General features: G+C 46.1%; 1 protein-coding gene across 7 annotated transcripts in view; it reads left to right on the forward strand.

Moving 5' to 3' along the window:
• Positions 1–23,787, forward strand: part of RBM33 (RNA binding motif protein 33) — a 126,958-nt gene that overhangs the window by 91,922 nt on the left and 11,249 nt on the right. For 2 of the 7 annotated variants that reach the window (XM_078059790.1, XM_078059795.1), the window contains 2 exons: positions 16,483–16,689; positions 21,195–21,383. The exons of 1 other annotated variant lie outside the window; for it this stretch is intronic. In XM_078059790.1, the coding sequence (XP_077915916.1) occupies positions 16,483–16,689; positions 21,195–21,383 (396 nt within the window). Of the gene's footprint in view, positions 1–16,479; positions 16,726–21,194; positions 21,384–23,787 lie in introns of all 7 variants that reach the window. 4 more of the 7 variants (XM_078059792.1, XM_078059793.1, XM_078059789.1 and 1 more) reach the window with 3 other exon arrangements.

The raw sequence follows: 23,787 nt of genomic DNA on the forward strand, positions 1-23,787 counted from the left end.
ATTCTTTTTTTTTTTAAAGATTTTATTTATTTATTTGACAGAGAGAGACACAGTGAGAGAGGGAACACAAGCAGGGGGAGTGGGAGAGGGAGAAGCAGGCTTCCCGCCGAGCAGGGAGCCCGATGCGGGGCTCGATCCCAGGACCCTGGGACCATGACCTGAGCCGAAGGCAGACGCTTAACGACTGAGCCACCCAGGCGCACCTCTCTTTTTAATTCTTAAGTTTTAAGTTATCTAACCAACATGTTCTGTATCTTGGGATTTTTCCAACAAGTCCTGCAGTAGCATGTTGGCAACTTTCAACTTATCACAGGATCACCCTTGTGTGTCTCTCTCTGAACCAGAAAAAATCGTATTTTCCTAGAGGCCTTGGGTTTTTTTGTGTGGGTAGGAACTATTCTTAAGAGAACATGTTCATAATTGTGCAGGTAATGCAAAGAGGAAACTGTTTTGTTGGGTGCTGGGTGAGCTCACATTTCTCCTGACTGTTGTTTCTGGCCCTGCTGGCCCTCGCTCTTTCCTCTGTGGGCTGTGGCGTTAATGCCAGGGGCTCAGCCAGCACCCCGGGAAGGCTCTGACAGGCTTAGCACATCACACCCGCGCAGAATCGTATTTATGCATTTCAGGTTTATAATTACTTATGGAATAAAAGCATCTCGTTGTCTGTTCATGTTCTTCTTGTATTTTGTTGTGAGCCCTGGACTTCTATACATCCTGTTAGTACAAAGGCACAATATATTGTATTTATGAGTTTTCCTAGTGAGATTTACTCTGGAGAGAGTCAGTTTTGTTTCTTCTACTTTTTTCTAGCCTAAACTGGCATCAAATATATGCCATTAAATTATTCTTTCCAGGGGTGCCAGGGTGGCTCAGTCGGTTAAGCATCTGCCTTCGGCTCAGGTCATGGTCTCAGGGTCCTGGGATCGAGCCCCCCCGCATCGGGGTCCCTCCTCAATGGAGAGCCTGCTTCTCCCTCTCCCTCTTCCTGCCTGTCTGCCTGCTTGTGATCTCTCTCTCTCTCGCTCTCTGTCAAATAAATAAATAAAATCTTTAAAAAATAAATTATTCTTTCCATTCATTGGCCTCCTCTAGTTCTACTGTTTGGTCTCTAGAGAGGACATGGGACCAAGGCAGTGCATAGCGTCATGCTAGAAAGTGGCCCGGTGGAGAATCAAAGTTCAGATCGCTGTCCCTTGGATGGTTAGGAAAGCAGAAATGTCTTGGGACTCTTATTCCGACATACAAATTGGAAACACCTTGGGGCGCCTGGGTGGCTCATTCATTAAGCGTCTGCCTTCGGCACAGGTCATGATCCCAGGGTTCTGGAATCAGCCCCGCATCGGGCTCCCTGCTCCGCGGGAAGCCTGCTTCTCCCTCTTCCACTCCCCCTGCTTGTGTTCCTGCTCTCGCTCTCTCTCTCTGTCAAATAAATAAATAAAATCTTAAAAAAAAAAAAATTGGAAATACCTTAAAACTTAATTTGGATTCTCTAGGTGTATTTTTACCTTGTGAATCAATACAGAGTTCTCTTTTGTTACTTCCATATTTCATTATTTATAATCAAATAATTTATCTTTGGGTTTTATTAAATTGGGTTTTTTCATATGTGAAAGAACCGAGTCTTATGACAGTAGTTGTTTTTTAAATCTTCCTTTTTATTATTTTATTTTTAAAGTGATTTTAATTCACCTTAATCATCATAAGAGAATTTCTTGTCCTTTTATATCGTTTCTCTTTGTTACGGTTAATGCATCACGGGCATAGGAAGCGTTTTCAAAAAGAATTTAATAAAAATTCTTCATTGGTATTGGTTCTCACAGTCATGGCAACCAGCGGCATGGTAAAGCTCGAAGAGTGGTTCTTCACTTTCATGGGGGGCTCTCTGTTGGCATCTTCTTGGTCCTTGGTCACTGTGAAGTTCCCTTTCGCGAAAGGTAGCGGTCGAAGCCCTCCCTTGCCAGGACAGAGCGCTTCCATCTGTCCATCCATCCGTGGTGGGGTGACGTGGTGGAAACAGTGTGGCTCTGCATGAGGAGGACCCGTGTTTGCATGGGGGTGTGTCAGTTCGTTTCTCTGAGCCCCAGTCTCCAGGCTGTGGACCGGGTTATAAAGTGGTCGTGGGAATGAGTAAATGAGCCTTCTAGCATGTGGAAGACACTCCATGAATGTCTGCTTTCTTTTTGGGCTGCTCCTAAGGCCCCCTCCAGGAATGCAGTCTGATTTCATGCCTTATAATAGTAGTGCTGACCATACATCAGTGCTTGGCATGTACTCAGAGCACCTTTATGAGGGAGATACTTGGATTCCCATGTACAGGTGACTAGATTTAGTCTCAGAGAGGTTGTGTTGGGAGCCCAGGGCCACCCAGCTACTGGTTGGTAGAGCTAAGGTTCTTAGTATTTGTACTTAAAACGGTTGTTTTTGCTGCTGCTTTGTTCCAAAGTGTTCCTTAATTCTCGATCAGGGATGATATTCTGTTTCCAGTGAGTATGTAGCAGAATTGATTCAGAAAAGTTTTAGCGGGGGCTTCTCGAATGAGGGTGATGGTTAGGTTTCACTTTTCTTGCCAACCCCAAGTGGTAGTGACTGACGAGAGAGTGTTGAGAAGGATTCCGAAGTAGGAGGAAAGTGTCATGATGGGTGCATAGCAGCAGTCGTGTGGATCCAGGATTGGAGAGTGGCCGGGTTTCCATCCTTCCTGTTCTAGCACTTTGACATGTGTGTAAGCACAAGGCCCCTGGCCCGGTGGAGTGAGGGACGGGGTATCCTGGCTCTGTGCAGCTGTAACTTGCCCTGTGCTCTAAATGAACCTTTGAACATTTCTGTATAAGTCAAATTAGGTCACATTTTATATATAAAACACTGGGGTGAAAACTAGGGGAATTTGCTATTTAAAGAGACCTGTGTTGTAAGGCTCACCAGTGTATATGTGGATTTTAGTTTTCCCACTCCTGTTTTGTGGTCTGGCTTTGCTAGGTGAGATTACAAAAGGAGTAAGTGTGTGTAGAGTGGTGGTTTATGAAGAGTGTTGGATATTGTTGAATATTTCCAGAATTTCATATGCCTCCCTGAGGGTTATTTATATATAAGTAATCTACCTAAAGAGCTGTATTTGATGGAATGGTTCTTTTTTATTACTTCAAATATGGAAAAATTCATTTGCTCATTTCTCAGAAAGCTACTTAATTTAAGTATTTAATTTTCAGAAACCAAAAGAGCAATCTTTTTAAGTCATAATTTTGTTCATAACCAATACATAATTCCGGAAAACTATTCAGGTAACATCAGAGCAAATACAAAAATGTAAAGTGTTTAACTCAGTGTAAACTTACTATCGTCATCCAGCCATCCTTTTTGATCACACACCAGAAAAAGAGAATTAGAACAAGCTCTGTGCCACAGGTGCTTCCTTACTAAGGACTTTCATCAGGGTCGCAGCTCTGTGTCCAGGTAGGACGCATTGGGTCCTAGTTTCAGGTTACCTTGGTTCGTGGCCCCAGTGGGTCCTGGTCTCCTCAGGAAAGTGCGGCGTGCTCCCCCAGGCTGGCTGGGAGCGTTCAAGGCAGTGGTGGGTGCGAGGAGCCACCAGGTACCCGAGCGCGTGGGAGCCGCTCACGGAGGCCGGCCCACCACCCTTTCCTTGCAGCCCCAGGGAGGGGCAGCGGCTGAGTCAGAGCGGCAGTTTCTAGTGCTCTGTAAGGAAATGAAAGCAAACTCTGAATTCAGCAGCTTTATTCTAATTGAGGTAATTAAAATTTTAAGAATTTGGCAGCAAATTAAGTAAACAGTCCTTTTGTTCTGCTGGCCACACAGAAAAATGGGAGAAGCCCAAATGCCTCAGCAGGAAAGCCAGCTGTCCAGTTGTGATACTCTCTTTATTTTTAAAAATAAAAGTCTCAGAGAGGTTGTGTTGGGAGCCCAGGGCCACCCCAGCTACTGATTGGTAGAGTAGATGCATTTTATTTTTAAAAGGCTGTCAAATGCTGCTTGCAAAAGGTCCCAATTTATTTGTGTATGTGAGCTTGCTTTTGGGGGTTGGACTGTATTTGTCGGTTCCTTCCCTCCCTCCCCCGCTCAGAAGTTATTCTCAGATTTTCTTTAGGAGGGTGGTAGAAGAGGTAACACGTACGTACCTGATTTTTCTGTGTTTGGTGGAGGACATTTTATTTTGATGTAATTACAATTTAAGAGAAGTTGCAAAAATGGTATAAGGAACTCCTGCGCCCCCTTTATCGGATTCACCAGTTTATGTTTTGCCCCGTTGCATTGCCGCTGTTTCTCTCTGCCCTCCCCACACTCACACACCTCTCTCACCGCTGGGGAGCACGTTGGAGCCACGCCACGTCTCTCCTCAGCAGTGGGCTGTCCTCTTGCACGACCACAGGCCCACATCATCAGAACTCAGGAGGCGCAGCATCGACACAGCGCGCCTCTCCCAGCCCGGCGCCGCAGTCCCTGCCCGGCGCCTCTCCCAGCCCGGCGCGGCTCTGCCAGCCCAGCGCCGCAGTCCCTGCCCGGCGCAGGGGCGTGTGTTGTGTTGTTGTCCCCAGGACTCTGGGACACCTTGGCTTTTGTGTGTTTTGCCCTTGGGAGGCTCACGGTCTTGTCAAATGTCCTTTCATTTGGGTTTGTCTTACTTTCCCTCTTGCTGTTTCAGGTTATGTGCTTTCGGCAGGAACCCCACAGAAGGACATCGTGTCCTCGGTGGGTCCTGTTGGGAGGCCCCTGACACATTTGTCCAGTGTTGGCAACTCGGATCACTTGAGCCAGGTAGTGTTTGCCAAATCTCTCTCCCTAGGGTTACGGTCCCACTCTTTGTAATTGATAACTAATTTATGGAAAGATACTTCGAGACTATGGAAATGTCTCATTTCTTGTCAGATTTTCACTGTTTTTAGTAAGCCCTGATGTTTTTATAATGTTAGCACTCTGTGCTTACTGTGATAGCTTTCTCTTTTCTCTCGCTTACTTACTGGTTCATTTATTTACAGCAATATGGGCTTATGGATTCTTACTTTATCCAGTAAACTGTTACACCGTTGTTGGTTTTGAGGTTTGAATTGTCCCAGATGGGCCAGTGACAGCCCCTTCAGGCTGGCTCTGTGTTCGTTGATGTGTCTCCATCACTTTTTGAACACATCCTGAAATCTGGTGCAAGGAGATGATGAGGCTCATGCTGGACGTTCTCTGCTCAGCTCTTTGGTCAGTCCCGCCTCTGTGTAGTGGAGAGATGTTTGCTGAGCGCCATTGCTCCGGGCCCTGTCCGTGCGTGCCCAGCCTTCCCCGGTGAGTTCCAAAGACAGATGAGTGAATCAAAAAGAGATTCTATTGTATGTTACATTTCTTGAAACAGGTCATTGACATGAATAAAATAGACTTTTTGCTGTGTTGAGTTTATCTTTTGGATTGTTCTTGTGTGGCAGTTCTGAGACAATGTAACGTCACTATTTAAATGTTGAAAATGAGGGTCTTGATGGACAAGGAGGCTAGTGCCTGAGGTGCACAGCACAAAGAGGGAGGGTGTCTGAGGGTCCCCCCTCCATGGCAGGGGCCCGGTGGGCTTGGCATGTGCAGGGGTCCGAAGTTGTAGTTCTGCATTTTGTTCTGTTGTGCATGTCTGCAGGGCTTTCGGCAGCTGTAGGGGGCGCTGTCACTTCCTCAGTCACCTTTGGGGTGGGGGTCCCACCTTGGTGCCGGCGTTCATGAGCAGGGCAGCTGCTGACAGAGCGTGTCCAGCAGATGTGACTTGGGCTGCGGAGCCCTGCGTGCAGTAACAGCTACTCGGGCTGCATCAGGAGAGTAGGAGCCGCTCCGCAGCCCAGGTGCTGTGTGGGCAGAGGTCCTGCTGCAGGTGAAGCAGCCCCTGACGGCCGTGGGGAGGGCAGGATGGGGAGCCCTGATGAAGTGACTCTGGGTGAAGAGGAGCAGCTACCTGGGTGCAGCAGGGAGGGCAGGGGAAAAGGAAAGAGCCTTCTAGGCGGATGGGGGAGAGCGCTGATGAGCTCCTGTGGCAGGGAAGTCATGGCCAGTTTTCTAGCTGTAGGAAGGCCAGCCTGACCAGAGTGCAGAACACAAGTAAGTCTGGAGACGGGCTTTATAGGCTGTTTTATGTTTTAGGTCTCGGATCTTGATCATTGGAGCAGTGAGGGCCACTGGGAAGTTTTAGCAGACAGACAATGGACTAGTATTTGAACCTTGTTTTTTTTTTAAAGTATATTTCTAAACTAGTCCTTACTTGCTGGTTTTTTCTGAGGCTGTACCTTTAGTGTTAATACTCAGAGAGTCCTAGGCACAGCTCCTGAGCATTGGATTTAGAGACAGAAGTGTTCATCCTGCAGCCATCTGTCACCCTTTGGGGACTCCTGCTTTGAGGAGTTGCAGCTCCTACGCATAGAAGGTAGGACTGGGATTGGTCTCCTTCACTGCCTCCCGCCCTCCGCATGTGGCCTGTTCCGCCTCTGGCCCGCCGGCTACCTGCCCTGCGCTCGCTCCTGCCACGGCCTCGGGCTTGCGGAGCTGTTCCTGGTTACTGCTGCTGACTGAGGCGGGGCTTGCACTTCTGTTCACTTGTGTCCAGGATTAAGGACGGGGTTTCAAGAACGTTATAAATATTTAAAAAGACATTTGTTGAAATAATTGAGAAAGTATCTTCTCCCTTTAAAAATCTGGACATTGTGTATGGTTTCTTTAATGAAATACCGAAGAAGGAATTAGAACAGTGTTTTTTCCATGAATACTTCCGGTTGTAAAAGTAGTAGCTGTTTGTTGCAGACATTTGGACGGCACCAGTTAGCAAAATGGGGAAAAAATAGCATTAATTCTTGTTATTAATTCTTCTGGTTGTCTTTTCACGCTAACATTTATGGTTCCCTCGCAAACCCCTTCTTTATTCAGTGTACTAAATGGGATTATGTTGTACATAACAGTTGGGCGCTTTTTGGGTTGTGCTGAGTGGCGGGTATGTGTGAGGACTTCTCGTGCGGAGACCCGGGCCAAGGCAGAGTGCGTCCCACACTGTGGAGGTCACCCCGTGACCTGTGCTGAGCTGCCTCATGGCCCTCTTGACTCGCTTGATTTCTGGCAGAAGCTTAACGCTGTGTCAGGCAGTCTCTGGGAGCTGAGACCACGCTTGAGGATCAGGAAGAAGTGAGTCAGGTGGAAATGAGTTGGAAGTGAGGTACGAAAGGACAGAGCTGCTGTGGACTTGGCATAGGAGGGTTCTGGGAAGACCAGACGGTCAGGGAAACTGAGTGTAAGAGAAGCTGCTCTAACCCAGGTGTGGGAGCCAGGAGGGCTGGGGGCCGGAGGCGAGGGTGAACCCAGACCTTTGCCTTGCAGGCTCCATCCCTCTCTGGTAGGGGGAGTCTGATGGTGGGGTGGAGGTGGGCCTCTTTGGTTGCGGGGTCCTTTCCCTGTGACAGGTGCTCATAAGCAGTAGAAGGGCCCGAAGGCAACTCACGGAAAAGAGGAAGAGACTTGGGGCATAAATCCTGATTAGTCACGTCTTGGAGAATATGTATATTCCAAAAACTTCCTTTTGGAGCAGAAGCTATTGTATATAAATAGTTGTTTTTAAGAGCTTTGAAATGCTTTAGTGGCAGAATTAATATCTTTCGGAGAAAGGACTTTTTAAGCATTCTTAAACATGTGGCTTCTAAATTTGGGCAAGATCAGCAATCGTTCATTAGAATCTATCTCTCTACGTTCATTTTTGGGGTTTTTTAGGGGTATGATGTTGGGGAGTAAATAAATGCTTAAATCAGAAATAATTCATGTATACTAGGAATCAGGGTGTGATAACTCATTGTCCCCAGCAGAGGAGGAAATCTGTCTCCGGTGTCTTGGGTAACTTCCCTCTCCTGACTTCCAACAACTGCCAAGAATAGGAGCCATGTTACCTCCTCAGGGAAGTAGCTCCTTCCAAGCTGCTCATCGAGGGCAAGCTGGAAGCTTCTCTCCCCGGCTGGGAGCCCCCCCCAAGTGGGAGGCTCAGCTGGAAGAGCCCGAGCTCACAGGAGCCCTGCTGCCTGGAGAGCCTGAGCGTGCAGCAGCCCCGCTGTCTCACCCTCAGCCGCCCTTTCCTTTCGAGAGGGGTCCATTCGTGCGAGAGAGGTTGGAGAGACCTGGGCAGGAGGCCCCCCCCGCCCCAGGCTCAGGGCTTTGTTTTGTTCCCCCAAAGGCCAGTCAGTTTTATTTTTTAAAGATTTCCCCAAACCTGACTCATCCCAGAAAGGTAGACTGGTGAGAGAAGGCGGGCGGGCACTCGAGGGCCTGTGCCGTGTCAGCACCGTACCGTAGAGACCAGCGTATGTGCCAGTCAGGTCCTTTCGTCGCAGGAAGCCCGGGCACTTACAGGGTCTGTGTGCCCTGCTCTCTTTAACCTGAGAGATGTTGCTTCACTTCAACCCATGTGGGCCCATTACTGAAATTTTATGGGAAGCACTGTGTAGACTTAAGTTGTGTACATGTTTTGCATGCTTGCTACATGTAAGGATAATTGATCGCAGAGAATCAACAAATATAAAATAATCTCACCTCCTATTCTATTGTAACAGTTTCATTAGAGAATTGACCTAGGAACCTGGAAAAAAAATGTTAGCCTGTTTATTTTATTTTATTTTTTCTCCTTTAAAGAGTAGTCTTCAAAGACAAAATAGAGCCTTAAATGTATTTATATTTAGAAACTTCACGTAGCATGCATATCATTTATTGTCCAGATTCTAAGTGAGCTTTCTAAAGATTACAGGGCTAGGCCCAGCATTGTTGCAGTTAATAGAAACCTGTTTCGTGAGGTCTGTGGGCTGTAAGATCAGCAGCATTGCCATGACAGTGAAGTGGGCCTTATCGGAAGGAGAATTCATAAGAGGCTGCCCTGGGACCCTAACCACTGTCCTTGTGTGTGTCCTGACAATGTTATCTGTCCTCTCAGTACGGAGTATCAAATGTCTGTCGTGAGTACGGAAATTAATTTAATGTCACCTGAAGACATGCAATTAATCTTTTAGAGGTTTTCATAATACCTTTACAGAAAGAGTTGCCAGTTTGGCGGATTTGGATTTTGGGGTTTAGAAGAAGATAAGGGAAATTAATTTTTCATCAGGGTTAATACAAGCTAGCAGGGCCACAAAAGCTGAGAAAAATGGTTGGGGAATTTGTCAAGTGTTGTCACTCCAGAATAATGCTGCTTAACGTCTGATAGGTGTAATCAAGAGTTGAGATTTCTATAGAGAGGGATTAATCAATTTGCTCACTAGTGAATGCAAGTCAGTGATACCACTTCTTCATGGGGTTTAAGAATGAAAATAAGATTTGATCTGTCAAATTGCAAGAAGCCCTGACAGTGTCAATGGGCATTTTTATCTATACATTTAAACCATTTGTTATAAATAAATTTGTCCTGCTAATGTTGGTGGCTACAAACCTCATTTTTTGGTAATGATTAAGCTGATATAAAGTGTTCCCTAGGCTTACTTAATTCAGGTAGTACCTCTTATATTTAAAAAAGAAAAACGACTCCGAAAAGACATTTTTACAGTATTCATTAAAAGAGAATCATTTCTGAAGACAACCAACAAAATATTTCTGGTTTGGTCTAAGATAGGCTAAACTTTTTTCACCTCATCTGTGTTTAGAGGAAGTGGCAGGTCCTTAAAATCGCATCTACACACACTGCCTTGCAAGGAGCGTGAAAGAGAGCGGGGCCACCTGGAGAGATGCACTTTCAAAGTGAACTGACCTTTTTTTGAAGAGGACGTCATTTGCCATCCACAAACGACCAGTTATTTCCTATGTAAATGTTGGCAGGTTTCTGAAATTCCTAATTTGAGTTCAACAGTATTTTCAAATGTATATACCGAAGTACTCATCATTTCAGGACCTGTTTCAGTGCCGGAACTGTTCGTATAAGTTGCAGAAGATTGCAGATGCATGGGCGCATTCAGTTTGCTTCTCCTTGACCGCTGTCTGGGTCTGTGTGAGTGTGAGGGTGTTAGCAGTACGTTCCTGCCCAGAAACCTAGTCAGGAATGCATTGATGGTTTTCCACGTGGTAACTGGAATAATTCTGGAACGTAAGAATTAGCTTTTCGTCGTGCTGATTTGAAAGAGAATAATTTTTCTGTCCGTTGAAAAAAGGAAATCTCTCCACTTTTCTTACAAAATGGAATAACTTCTATTCAAGTCTTGAGTGCTCAGCTGTGTGGTTTAGAAAAACAAACGCACAGCATCATAGTGACCCTTCCTGCAGTTGCAGGAGGGCTAGTCTTTTTTTGTTTCAACTTTTGCTGAAAACAGTTCTGTTCAGGTGTAGTCCTTCCCTTAGGAAGTAGCGTCGGACCACGGACACAGGAAGTTCCGGCAGGTACCGTGTGACCAAGGGCCTCTGGTTTCTCATTTGCAAAATGAGGATAATAGTATTTACCTTGAAGGGAGGATTGAAAGAAAATGATGTCTGTACAGTACACTGCTTGTCACATTGCAGACATCCCAGAAACATTAGCTCCTCCCACCCTCTCGACAGTGGGATGTGTTAATCATACCAAAACTCTTGTGATCAGGGTCCTAGGAGTGCCTTGGAAATTTATGTTATAGAGTTTATTATGTCATTTAGAGCTGTAGAAGGTATAAAAAATTGCCTCGAATATGAGCAACTCCAGAGCTTACCTAGGGCTTCCTCCCACTTTCCAATAAACAACTGATAGGAATTTTTTTCCCTGAAAGCTGGGCAGCCGTCATAATCCCTGCCTGAAACATCCCCCTTTCTGTGTGCGTCGTTAACTCAACAAGTGTTTGTCATCCACCTGCTCTGTTCTGTTCTCCTGAGGATGCTGTGGGGAGCAGTGCCTCCCAGGGGCTCCCCTTCTGGCAAACGGGAGCAGAACAGCAGTGGCGATTACTGTATGAAGAAGCACAAAGCGCTTCCTGGCCTGGGAGCCCCGGGGGAGGAGAGTGCTGTGGGGGCCTCTGAGGATGCAGACCAGGCAGGGGGGAGGAGGACAGAGACCCCATAGCCCAGAGCTTGTGCCCTGGGGCCAGAGCGGTAGGAGATGAGGTGCAGATCCACAGAAATGGTGTCATCACTGTGTCCTTTCAGGTGATTTCTTAGAAAACCCTGAAAGAGGCCTTTACACCATGACTGGGACCCTTTCTTGGTGTCACAAGCTTTCATACTCCACTCCACATAAGGAAAGTTAAGTTTTTCTCTTCACAAATGAGGAAAGGAGAGGCTTTTGTGGTACCTGTTTTTCCTAAACTTTGGGGATCAAGCCTACTTTAAAAAGTAAACTTTTCTTTTTTTTTTTTTTTTTTTTTTTTAAAGATTTTATTTATTTATTTGAGACAGAGAGAATGAGAGAGAGAGAGAGCACATGAGAGGGGGGAGGGTCAGAGGGAGAAGCAGACTCCCTGCCGAGCAGGGAGCCCGATGTGGGACTCGATCCAGGGACTCCAGGATCATGACCTGAGCCGAAGGCAGTCACTTAACCAACTGAGCCACCCAGGCGCCCAAAAGTAAACTTTTCTTGAAATGTAAGTTCAGAACTTTGTTTTTCAGGGTTTTTATCTGACATTAGCGTCTCCTCTTACAGTAAATTACCACCAGTCTCTTGCCCAATATCACAATGAAGAGAATTTTTATTATTTGGAGTGTTTCTTGGCTAAATGTTTATATTCTCAATTCAGTTCGCAGTTTAAAAACCATCAAATCTCCAGTGTTGTATATTTGTCATCCAAATAGGTATACACATTGTCTCCCTCAAAATAGTCAAGTTATAATATCTTAACTTTCGGTGCAAGCTCTTCTTTTTAAATTAAAGTTCACTATCTAGATCATGTTTTTAGCTTTGGCTTACTAAAGAAAAACATGATGACAATATTTGTTCTTTTTGTCTATGATATATATGGACATCATCCCTTTTAGGCCGTTCATACTGGCTAATTATCTGTTCTGCAACGTGGCATAATCGTTTCTGATGCACAAGACAGTGCTGCGGCCTTGGAAGCTGGCCTCTTTAGTATCATGGTGACATTGAGTAAATACCGGTGTACTAATTGGCGGTGGCTGTAACCTAGAGTTCCTGATACTATCATCTTTTTTCTAGCACATTGAGAACTACTCAGTTTTTAAAAGTCTGATGCACTATTTATTGATTCATTCAGTAGATAACCTCAGTACCTTTGATGTATACAAGAAATTTTGGTTTGGTGAGCAAAACAGGATGATAGGGTCTCAACCTCTGGTTTCTGTGGATGCTTGCAGGATAGTGTATGCTCTAGGGATCCTCGAACTTTTACCTCGCCGGGTAGGCTCCCAGGGAGTTTATTTAGACCCCTGAAGTCCCTACAATGGAAGGCTTTCCCATAGAGCTAACCAGTACCTCGCCAGTTCCTTCATTCACAGGGGTGAACAGGGTGGAAGTTGGAGAGTCAGTCGGTAGACTCTGGTGTAGCTCAGCTGGGCCTGTCTGCACCTAACACCCAGCCTCTTGTGGGCCTGGGGCTTAGTGTGAAGTGTCAGCTCACGGGAAAAAGAGGAGTGTTCCTAAGGACTGCCTGACTCAACATATGTGTAGGAGATCTGTGAATCCTGTACTAACAGAATTTCAGGATTTTAGATGAATTAATAAATGATGGATCACTGGCTCTTGAGAAAGGTGAGGATATGTGGTATATGTCCTTAAATGTTTCAACTTTATGGCCTAGAAAAATGCAAGGGGTGCCCGGGTGGCTCAGTCGGTTAAGTGTCTGATTCCTGATTTCCACTCAGGTCATGTTCTCAGGGTCATGGGCTCAAGCCCTGTGTCGGGCTCTGCAATGGGTGTGAAGTCTGCTTGAGATTCTCTCCCTCTCCCTCCTCTCCCTCTGTCCCTCCCTACACCCTCTCCAAAGAAAAGAATTCAAGCATATCCAAAAATAGAGGTCACATAGCTTTTTAAGGTAAAGACTTTGAAACATTATGCAGCTAGAGTAGGCGGCCCCTGCCTGGCTCGGGCACCAGCTCACGCCTTGGGTGGAAGAGCTGTGGGACAGCTTTCAGAAACACAGACTAGCAGCTTAAACATTTCTGTGCATGGTGATCTTCCCACAGTGCTTCCGTTGTCATTTGGGGTCTTCCTCTGTGAGGTCGGAGTGACTGTCAGCTGGCGGTGGTGATGCACTTGATGGAGGCACAGAGTCCGAGCACAGGGGACCCCCGTCTGGTTCAGCCATCCGCAGCCTTCGCTGGACAGCCATCAGCCACAGAGCCTTCAAAATACGTTCCTTTCTGGGTCCCAGCTCCACAGGGTCTAATTGGATGGATTCTGGATTAAAGCCCAGGATGGCTCAGATTAGAACTCTCCCTAGGTGACTGATAGGTAGACTGAGTGTCCCTGACCAGTCGGGGCAATGAGAATACAAGTGGTCCTTAGGAGAAAGCACTCACTCGTCTTCACCAAGCGTGATGTGACCTGCCCATTTGTAGTAGATGCCCTTTCTGGGTTGACAGAGGTTCCTCTGTCCCTCGTTTGTAGAGAGGTTTAATCAGGCATGCTTTTCCTGCACCAGTGCAGGCGATCATGTGGCTTGGTAACATTCATTGGTTTTGCAGTGTCCACCAGCCTTGCATTCCTGGGGTCAGTGTTGCTAGGGCATGGGGCGCGGTCCCTTTTCTGTGTGGATGCGTCAGGTTGCTGGTATTTTGGTAGGGACCTTTCTTCACGTACGTTTGTGAGGGTGTGCTTTGGCGGCTTTCCTCTCTTGTGAGGTCTTCAGCGTTTCTCTCCGGGTCGTGCCGGCCTCAGAGGATGAGTGGGAAGGTTCTTCCTCCTCCTCTCTTCTTCCTGAAACAGTGAATGAAATTGGTAATTTCATTACCAATTCAGTGTCTTCTCAGATTTTCAGATTTTCTCTTCATTCTTGAATCCGTCTTGGTGTTTTGCATTTCTTTTGCAGTCTGTCCATTTCACCTCAGCGGCCTGACTTGTTGGTATAAAGTTGTTCATGACGTCCTTTTTCATTTTGGTGGGGCCTGTCGTGATGACCTCTGCTCTCGTTTCTGATTTTGGTCATTTGTGCCCTCTCTCTCCCTTTTTCTTGATCAGTTTAGTTAGAGGTCATCAGTTTTGTTGATCTCAGAAATGCAACTTTTGGTTTCATTGATTTTTCTCTATTGTTTTCCTCTTTCCTGTGTCATTGCTTTTTGCTGTGATCTTATCGTTTCCTTCCTCGTATTTTGGGTTTGATTTCCCTTTTTTCGCCTAGCTTCTTGAGATGAAAGCTCAGGTTATTGATTTCAAGTTTTTTTTCCTTTCTGACATAACTCTTTAGTTGCATCCCCTAGATTTTGATTTGTTGTATTTTTATTCAGTTCAGAATATTTTTTGATGAGTTTTTTTATTACTCCCATTTCTTAGCCTGGCTTCCTAGGGGTCGACCCTGTTGCTACATAGCTTGTTGGTTGGCCAGACAGTCATTCAGGAAGAGATTGGCCAGTGGTTTGTGGGGGGGTGGGCACTGGCCCTCAGAGCCCAACCTCTGCTCGTCCTCCCTACCCACTCCCTACCCGTGTGAGCTTCCCTGGCTCCCTGGCACTTACCTAGGCCTTCTGGAGCTCTTTGATTTCCAGGATTTCCCATTGTGGTTTTCCGATTACTGGCTGGTCTGCTATTGTTCCAGAAAGGCCCCGGGCTGACAGGTTGGTGGGCGTTCCCCATTCCCTTCCCCCCAAGTTTGCTTCTGAGGCTTCTCAGGCCTGCCATCCGCGGCGGCCCCGGCTGCAGCCCTGCACGCCGGGTCTCAGGAGTAGGTGCTGGTCCTTGATTCTTTTCACTTTCGTTGACTCCCAGAGACCTGAAATGCTTGTTCTGGATGGTTTTGTCAGATATTTATTTGCGGGGGGGGGGAGGGAGGGGGATTTGCCATCCCCTTCATGCTGCCATAGCCAGAAGCCCTGCCACAGGTGACAGTTTTAATCCCATTTCTCTTGGGTCCCAATTATTTTGGGCAGTTTTTACATAAATCTTACCTACACCTATCTTGCTCCAGCCCCTGTCCTTTCACTTCATTCCATTAAACTGTCTCTAAAAGATAAGTATAGAGGGGAGCGAGGCACAGAATCCACAGGCTGCTGCTGAGCTGATTCAGCCAGCTCCTTTTGGAAACACTGGTGCAGCTCAGCAGGCCGCAGGCCGGGGCTCACTGACCGCTCACCGGAGCTCCTGTGGGCGTGAGGAGTGGAGCCTCGTGCTGTCCAGATCAGAATCTTACTGTCCACTTGCAGGCATCCATTTCCGCTCAGATTATGTAACTTAGCAGGGCAAGATAGGATTTTCTTGCTGTCCACACTTTCTTGGTCACCCGCTACTCTCTTGGAGAGACGCTGCACTTAACTGAACAAGCACCATCCAGAGAGGTTTTTTATGCTGCCTGGTGGTATCATAAACATAAATAGTACAGCTTGAGTATGTTCAGTAGCAGACATTTGAGAACATTTTGAAGATCTAATTGGCTTATTAAACGATTTGTGAATTGGGCAGCATCCCATCCAGCAAGCAGCGGAGGCTCCCAGGAGGTGTACAGAATGGGAGATTTTTATAGAAGGAGGAGAGGGCAAGAAAGTTATTGGCAAAAGAAAAGGATGGTTTCAGGCAGGTGGCTCTCCCTTAGGGGGAAAGTGCTTGTCTTATGCAGATGAGACAGGGCCCCTGTGGCCTGCTCTTTAGTGCTGATTGAAAACTTCCTGACTGACCAATGAAGACCACGTTTCTGGGGGAGGTTGATTATTCCGCGAGCCCCAGTTTGGGAGCTCTAAGTGACACCATTTTGGGCCTGTGGTTTTCTTTTTAAGAAATTTCAACAATTTTTAAGGTCAAGAAACAAGGGATTGTTAGTAAAACTCAAAAGGTTAGATTTCTGATCCTTGCAAAGCTTGTAATAGGGCCCACGAGTCTGTCCTGAAATCACTGACTTGAGAGGGTGAGGCATTTGTGTCTCAGCGGGAGGCGGGGGGTGGTGGGCGGGAGAGGAGGACCCAGGGGTCATTGCTATGTCCCCAGGGCCTACGGCCACAGCCAGTGAGATGCGTCCTGAGGACAGTCCACTTTGCGTTAGGTCTGAAGACGGGTTAAAAGTTTAAAACCCCTGCCCGTGCAAACTGTCAGATTTTAACAAGAACGCTCTTGAAAGTGGCAAATGCATGTTGAGTGTGAAGTATTTTTAAAGTTAAGCAGTATTTCACTGGGCTAAACAGCACTTTAATCACAGACCTCTTGAGTGGATACAGTAATTAAAGATCTTCATGTTTTAAATTTCAGAAATATGATTAAAACCCAAACAGTGTCAGATGAGAAATTTCCTTAGTGGCTCTAGTGAAATGACAGGTTTGGTTTTTCACTTGTTTGAAATAGTTTTGCTCTCGGTTGAGCACTAACCGAGGCGGACTCCCCGATGCCGGGGACGGCCGCCCGGCCAAGCAGGTACTGACCAGCACGCTGCCTTGTTTCAGCAGGGAGGAGAGAGCGACGGCTTTTTTCACCCTGAGGGCCAGCCCCAGCGGCTCCCGCAGCCCCCAGAAGTGAGGCAGCAGCCCGCCCGCAAGGTGACGCTGACCAAGGGGGCCCTTCAGCAGCCCCAGCACGCACCGGTGGCGTCCCACGTGCACTCGGCCGGCCCTCCGGGCATCAAGAGCATCCAGGGAGTCCACCTGGCCAAGAAGGTACTGCCTGTTACCTCGGCCGAGCGCCGCGAACGAGTAGCTGCTCTCCTAGTTACAGCGGTCGGCATTTGGACGGTTCTCAGGAGTGCCTACAGCGCACAGTAGGAGGGCTCAAGTCAGTTTATAAATGAACAGGAATCCCCTTTGTTCTGGCTTCGAAAGCTCATGTGTTCACAAAAGGACTTTCCTCTCGTGACTTTGTAATGGGAGAAGTCAGGGAAAGACCGCACAACCCGGGATGTGGCTGTTCTCTGCAGCTCTGCCCCGTGCCCTGGAGACGACCTTGTGCTCCTAGATCCCCGTCGGAGACGTTTCCTCAGCCACTTCCTTGCTGTTACCCCAGTTCACAAGTGGGAAAGCGAGGCCTTTGGGGGTGAAGGACCTGTCTGAAGAAAGTGGCCCTGACTCTGATTCTTTCCTCCTTCCTTCGCCCAGGGGATTGAAGGGGTTCTGACTCTGACTGTGTGATAAGAGACAGGGGCATCCAGAACGCCTTCCGTGGAGGTGCATGTTCTCCTTTTGCACACTGAATTTAAAACCTTCCCTAGGAGAGGAGTGTCCACTTTCTCCCATTATGTCCCCGTAGTAGGGCGCCCTTCCCCTCAGCTGGTAGGGGAGCTGTCTCTGTTGCTTCCCCAAAGCCTTCACCTCTCTGCCTGACAGTAAAGTCTCCTTTTGGTGTATAAGTCAGATGCCTCTTGTCTGGTGGAATTATGCAAGGGAGGAAGCAGGGCGGCAACACCTGCTTTTGAGTTTCTTCTAGAAAGCTCTGCAGTCTACTAGCTCTTCCTGTCTGCTTGTCCTTCTACTGATACTAAGTAGTAATAGTATTAATATGAAGGCCATTCTGAGTCTTTGAAGTATTTAGACGACTTTGTCTATATTATAAGCACTTGATGATGTAGGAGCAAACAAAATTATTCCCCTTTTGCAACAGAAGACAGACATTAAATCTTAATTTCAGTCTTTGAAGGTTGCTCAGGTCTAAACCAGCTTCAGTCAGGGGCTGTCCCCCGATACATGAGGAGAGAGACATTAGAGGCCCCCGTCCCCATATAGCTGTGCGCATCTGAAACCTTCGTCTACTCTCCTATGAAGTGAGGACAGCAGTGTTTCCTAGCTCATGTGGGCTCTTGGGAGGATTTCATAAGAAGATGCATATAAAAAGCATGGTCCCTGGTGTATAAGGAATACACCTTAATAATAATACATGATAAATAATACACATTAATAATAATATTGTTATTAATATTGTGACATTATAGCTAGAACATAAGAATATTTACTGCTGGTTTCCAGCCAGTTTTACTTGCAACTTCTTTTTTCCTAATTCCATTGTAGTTAACATCGGTGTTATATTAGTTTCAGGTGTACAATATAGTGATTCAGCAAAATTCCATACATTACCCGGTGCTCATTGTGCTAAGTGTGCTCTTCACCCTGTCACCTGTCTCACCCATCCGCCCACCCACTCCCCCCTGTTGACAAGTGTGTTCTCTAGAGTTAAGAGTCTGTTTCTGGGTTTGCTTCTTTTTTTCTTTGTACATTTGTTTTCTTAAATTCCACATGAGAATGAAATCATATGGTGTTTGTCTTTCTTTGACTTATTTCGCTTAGAATAATACTCTCTATCTCCATCCACATCATTGCAAATGGCAAGATTTCATTCTTTTTGATGGCTGAGTACTATTCCGTGTGTGTGTGTGTGTGTGTGTGTGTGTGTGTGTGTGTAATATATGTATATACACACACATATACATACAGCACATATTTTTTCTCCATCTTTCGATGGACACTTGGGCTGCTTCCATAGTTCAGCTATTGTGTTTATGATTTTAGCCATTCTGACAGGTGTGAGGTGATTATCTCACTGTTGTTTTGATTAGCATTTTCATGATGATTCATGATGTGTTGAGCGTCTTTTCATATGTCTGTTGGCCATGTCTTCTGCCCATTTTTTAATTGGATTGTTTGGTTTTGGGGTGTTGAGTTATATCAGTTCTTTATGTATTTTGGATACTAGGCCTTTATCAGATATGTCATTTGCAAATATCTTCTCCCATTTCGTAGGTTGCCTTTTAGTTTTGTTGATTGTTTCCTTCACTGTGTAGAAGCTTTTTATTTTGATGTAGTCCCAGTAGTTTATCTTTGCTTTTGCTTCCCTTGCTTCAGGAGACGTATCTAGGAAAATGTCACTGTGACCAATATCAGAGAAATTACTGCCTTGTGATCTCTTCTAGGATTTTTATGGTTTTAGGTCACACATTTAGGTCCTTAATCCATTTTGACTTTGTTTTTGTGTATGGTGTAAGAAGTGGTCCAGTTTCATTCTTCTGCATGTGGTTTTTCAGTTTTCGCAAGACCACTTGTTGAAGAGACTTTCTTTTTCCCATTGCGTATTCTTGCCTCCTTTGTCAAAGATTAATTGACCATATAGTTGTGGGTTTATTTCTCTGTTTTCTATTCAGTTCCCTTAATCTAGGTGTCTTGTTTTTGTGCCAGTACCATACTGTCTTGATCACTACAGCTCTGTAATATAATTTGAAGTCTGGAATTGTGACGCCTCCAGCTTTGCTTTCCCCTTTCAAGATTGCTTTGGCTATTTGGGGGTCTTTCGTAGTTCCATACAAAGTTTAGGATTGTTCTAGTTCTGTGAAAAATGCTGTTGGTATTTTGATAGGGATTGCATTAAATGTGTGGATTGCTTTGGGGTATCATAGACATTTTAACATAATTTGTTCTTCAAGCCATGAGCATGGAATGTCTCTCCATTTCTTTGTGTCATCTTCAGTTTCTTTCACCAGTGTTGTATAGTTTTCAGAGTACAGGTCTTTCCCCTCTTGGTTAGGTTTATTCCTAGGTATCTTATTTTTGGTGTGACTGTAAATGGGATTGTTTTCTTAATTTCTCTTTATGTTGTTCATAAACAGATTTCTGTACATTGATTTTTTTTATTCTGCAACTTTACTGAATTCATCAGTTCTAGTGGTTTTTTGGTGGAGTCTTATGGTTTTTTTATGTGGTGTCATGCGATCTGCAAATAGTGAAGGTTTTACTTCTTCCTTACCAATTTAGATGCCTTTTATTTCTTTTTCTTTTCTGATTGCTGTAGCTAGGACTTCCAGTCCTGTGTTGAATAAAAGCGGTGAGAGTGGACATCCCTTTCTTGTTCCCGATCTTTGGAGAAAAGCTCTCAGTTTTTCCCATTGAGTATGATGTTGACTGTGGGTTTTTCATATGTAACTTTTATCATGTTGAGGTATGTTCCCTCTAGACCTGTTTTGTTGGTTTTTACCATGAATGGACGTTATACTTTGTCAGATGCTTTTTCTGCGTCTGTTGGAATGATCATATGGTTTTTATCTTATTGATGTGATTTACATGCACCTTTTGATGTGTTCTCCAATGTGACTTCTCTTGAAATATCCTTTTGCACTTTTCAAAAACTCACTTCCTAGGCGGAGTTTTGTTGCCTTCTGGGGAGTGTTAAATGTTTTGTATGCATTTCCCTTTGTTTGGTGCCCGTTCATGTGCAAAGGTTCCGTTCTGATTTCCATTTACCTTCCTCTCTGCCCTTTTCTGTGATGAACAGGGGGTCATTTTTGTCCCTTTGTACCCAGATTCTAGGGCGGAATTTGGGTTAGGATGTCTGGAAGCCCTGGTGCTGTTCAGTTCCACCTGCCTCCTGCATTTCACCACTGCCCTGCAGAAGAGGAGTTTTGTTTTAGAGAAAGCATTTGGCACTTGGTGCTTTATCTAGTTTTCTAATTAGAAAATACCAGAAAGCTTCAGCTGTCTCCTCTTCTTTAAAAGACTGGTTTTGAACCCCTGGACAACTTAAAATATCTCCTGAGGTCTGAGCCCTGCTTTAGATCAGGGACATCATCGCTGTGTGGTGGGGAGGGGAACACGGGCATTGTTGTGGCTTGGATTTTGTTGGTGTTGTTAAAGCTCTGTGATGTACGGCATGGTGACGTGCAGCAGCTGGGAGGTGACCCCAGCTACAGAACCTGCCTTTCAGATTTCTCAGGGTGCCAGCCGCACAGAGTCAGGAGGAGACTTGGGTCCATAATGTTGTGGCTTGTGGTGGGTGTGTGGTGGCACCAGTCCCCATGGATGTGGCCTGGAGTACGCCGGGAGAAATTTGGGCTCTGGGGCTGTTAGGATGAGACCCAAACAAGTTTCTCAGCCCCTCTGATCCTGCTGCTTCATCTGCCAAGAGTGGTTACACTGAAAGTGCCTACCCACCCATATTGCACTTGGTACGGACCTAGAGTCACACTTAGCTCTTCTCTTTCCCTCCTTTGCCTCCACCCAGACTTGCTGGGGATGGTTTCACTTCAACATTAAACCCTGCTCTGGTAGTGGATGAAAAGTACAGATGATCCTGTAGCTCGTGGTATATTGTAATGGATTCTGAGTTGTTTTGCCCACTTGTATAATCTTAGCAGCTGTGGGAAGAAAATCCAAAGCTAAAAAGTCAAATCATACTTTGCTGTTGCCAGGTCCTCATGCACGGGAGAGGCCGAGGCGTGGCAGGAGCGATGGGCCGGGGACGCCTGATGCCAAACAAGCAGAACCTCCGAGTGGTGGAGTGTAAGCCTCAGCCCTGTGTCGTGTCTGTTGAAGGGCTTTCTTCGTCCACTACTGATGTCCAGCTGAAGAACCTACTGATGTCAGTAGGCCCCATTCAGGTGCGTCACCTGAGGCCCTTCCCCAAGACTCAGGTCTCGGTTTAAATTCCCTCTGTGTTGGTTACTTCATGTTAAAATAGTACATTCGAGAAGAAAGACGTATTTTATTTCCTGTGCATGCCCTATCAGAACTTTGCCTTAGAGTTAGATTATTTGGAAATTTTCAGGTGCTCAATTATGAGACTTATGAAATGATTTTGCCAAATCCTCATATTCTCCTCAAGTTTACGTAGGCTCTGTACATACATACTTTTTGTTGTCACACACTTTTGTTTGTAATAACTTAAAACTTTTAAAGCATTTAGCCTTCTTAACCATAATTTAGAAACAGCTCACATGTTAACAACTATGAAACTTGGTTTAGATTTTACAAACATGAAATAACGTAGACTGTAGTTTGATCTCTTTATTTTACAACGGGTTATTTCTGAATGCTCAGCAGTCTCTGCTGAGCTGGCTGCAGATTGTCTCCAGGTCTGCAGTAAACAGAATTCTCCACTCCAACCCCTGGTCTCTGCATCTTCTTGAGTCCTGTAGGTCAACCAGCAGAGAAGCGGGTCGACCTGGTTTTCCTTGAGCCTCTCGTCTCTCTGGGTCAGATCCCACGTGGGTGAGACGTGGAGTGTGAATATCAGATTTCTGCGTGCTTTCCTTTCAGGGAATTTTCTAGCCTCTTCCTGCATGAGTGAATGGGGAAACATCTTCAGACTAGAGTTGAGACAAATAATTTTTAACATGTTTGAAATCTGTCTACTGTTGAGAGTCTCTAAATGTGAGGAGTGGATGAAAGCCCTTCCCAAACCCACCCACCCTATTCTTCATTTCCGGATTCCTAGGGAGATGGTGAGGGTCAGTTTCTATTTGTGTGTCATAACAGAAAGTTAACACTTGGGCTTCCGTGTTCAGTGCAGTTGATCGTGCGGTGGTGCGGCAGAGACCGGTGTCGGTTACGTGGGGCCGGCAGCCCCTTCCCGCGGGTCACCGCGATGGGGACGGACTTGTAGGAGCAGGGCAACACTGGAGTATTGTAGGTGCATTAACGCGTGCTCATCCTGGCCTGAGACTCCTACACGTGGTGGTGGAGAATCTGGGCTTCAGTCACAGTGAGTCCGGACTAGCAGACCAGAGCCTACTCCAGGAGTTCTGAGGACTGGTGTTCTCTGTGAGGGCTTGCGGGCAGTTTCATGGCCCCGAGTCTCTTTCCGTGTGCGCTGGGGGGTGACAGCTTGGCCGCCCTCCACACGTGATCCGCTAGTGGTCATGGCTTTGCTTCCTCACACATAGTCTTGATAATTCTCCTGAGCATTCTCAGCCGGGATGTGGTTTTCAGGGTCTGTATCTGAATAGCGGTGCAGGGTCATGGGCTGCTTGGAGCCATTGCTAAGCCACCTAACTTTGGTCTTAACCCACCTTAAAACTTGAATTTTGAATTTTGCATTTGGGGCCTATCTTTTTTTGTTCTGAAAAGTATTAGAGATCGGTATGTTATAAATAAAGTTTGATTGAGGGAACCTAAAACCAAACAAAAACAGTGTTGGATTATTTAATGCCTTATAGGAGGAGGAGAATGAATTTTCTAGGTTCCATCAGTTACCCTTAAGATGGGGTGGAAGGTGAGCTTCCATCTGCCCCTGGAGAAACCCCTGTGGAATGATGAATTTAGCACTTAGATAAGGGCCTGTTCTTCCACCCTGGGGGGAGCAAAGCAGAGTGCTCGCATCTTGCCAGTCTTAGTCCCATAGGATTGTTTTGAGGGGGAGTTTATAAATTTTTAAACACCGCATTCACAGAATGTCAAGTTTCTTAATTTAAAAAAAAAAAATAAAACAACGTAACACGTCCCTGCGAGTGTTAGATAGCTAAAGAGTGATATTGATTACACATTTTAACAAGACCCACTTGTGGTTTAAGTATAAATAGACTTGGAGAAAGGATGGCACTTGGTAACCCAAACCTTCTGCGGTCCTGACGGAAGGTTTGTGTGGAGCTTCTGTGTGCGCTGGACTCTGGCGCCACCTCGCGTCCACTTGGGGTAGTAGCCGGTGGTGTCTATCCCTTTGTAAAATCACAGCGACAGCGTGTGAGCTCCGCTTCTTGAACTGTGAAATCTGGGAGGCTTTCTCAGGGTGACAGTGCACTGTGACGAGCTGGCCACGTTTCTCTCAGATTAGTGCGCTATCCCCTTAAATGGTACTCAGAGACCTCTCTAGAAAGTCCATGTTAAAGTCCTGTATGGACTCAGTCTTCACAGAGTAAGGAAAGACGGAAGGATTTTGTAGACACGTTACAAGCAGGAGGTAGCCACGGCGTGAAGAGTACCGGAGCGTGTTCAGAGTTGCAGGGGAGAGGGCCGCGCGGCCCTCGGTAGCAGCCATGGTGCGAGTCTGAGTCTGCGAGAAGGCCG

The sequence above is a fragment of the Halichoerus grypus genome, chromosome 12, assembly GCF_964656455.1.
Source record: "Halichoerus grypus chromosome 12, mHalGry1.hap1.1, whole genome shotgun sequence".
NCBI classification, from domain to species: domain Eukaryota; kingdom Metazoa; phylum Chordata; class Mammalia; order Carnivora; family Phocidae; genus Halichoerus; species Halichoerus grypus.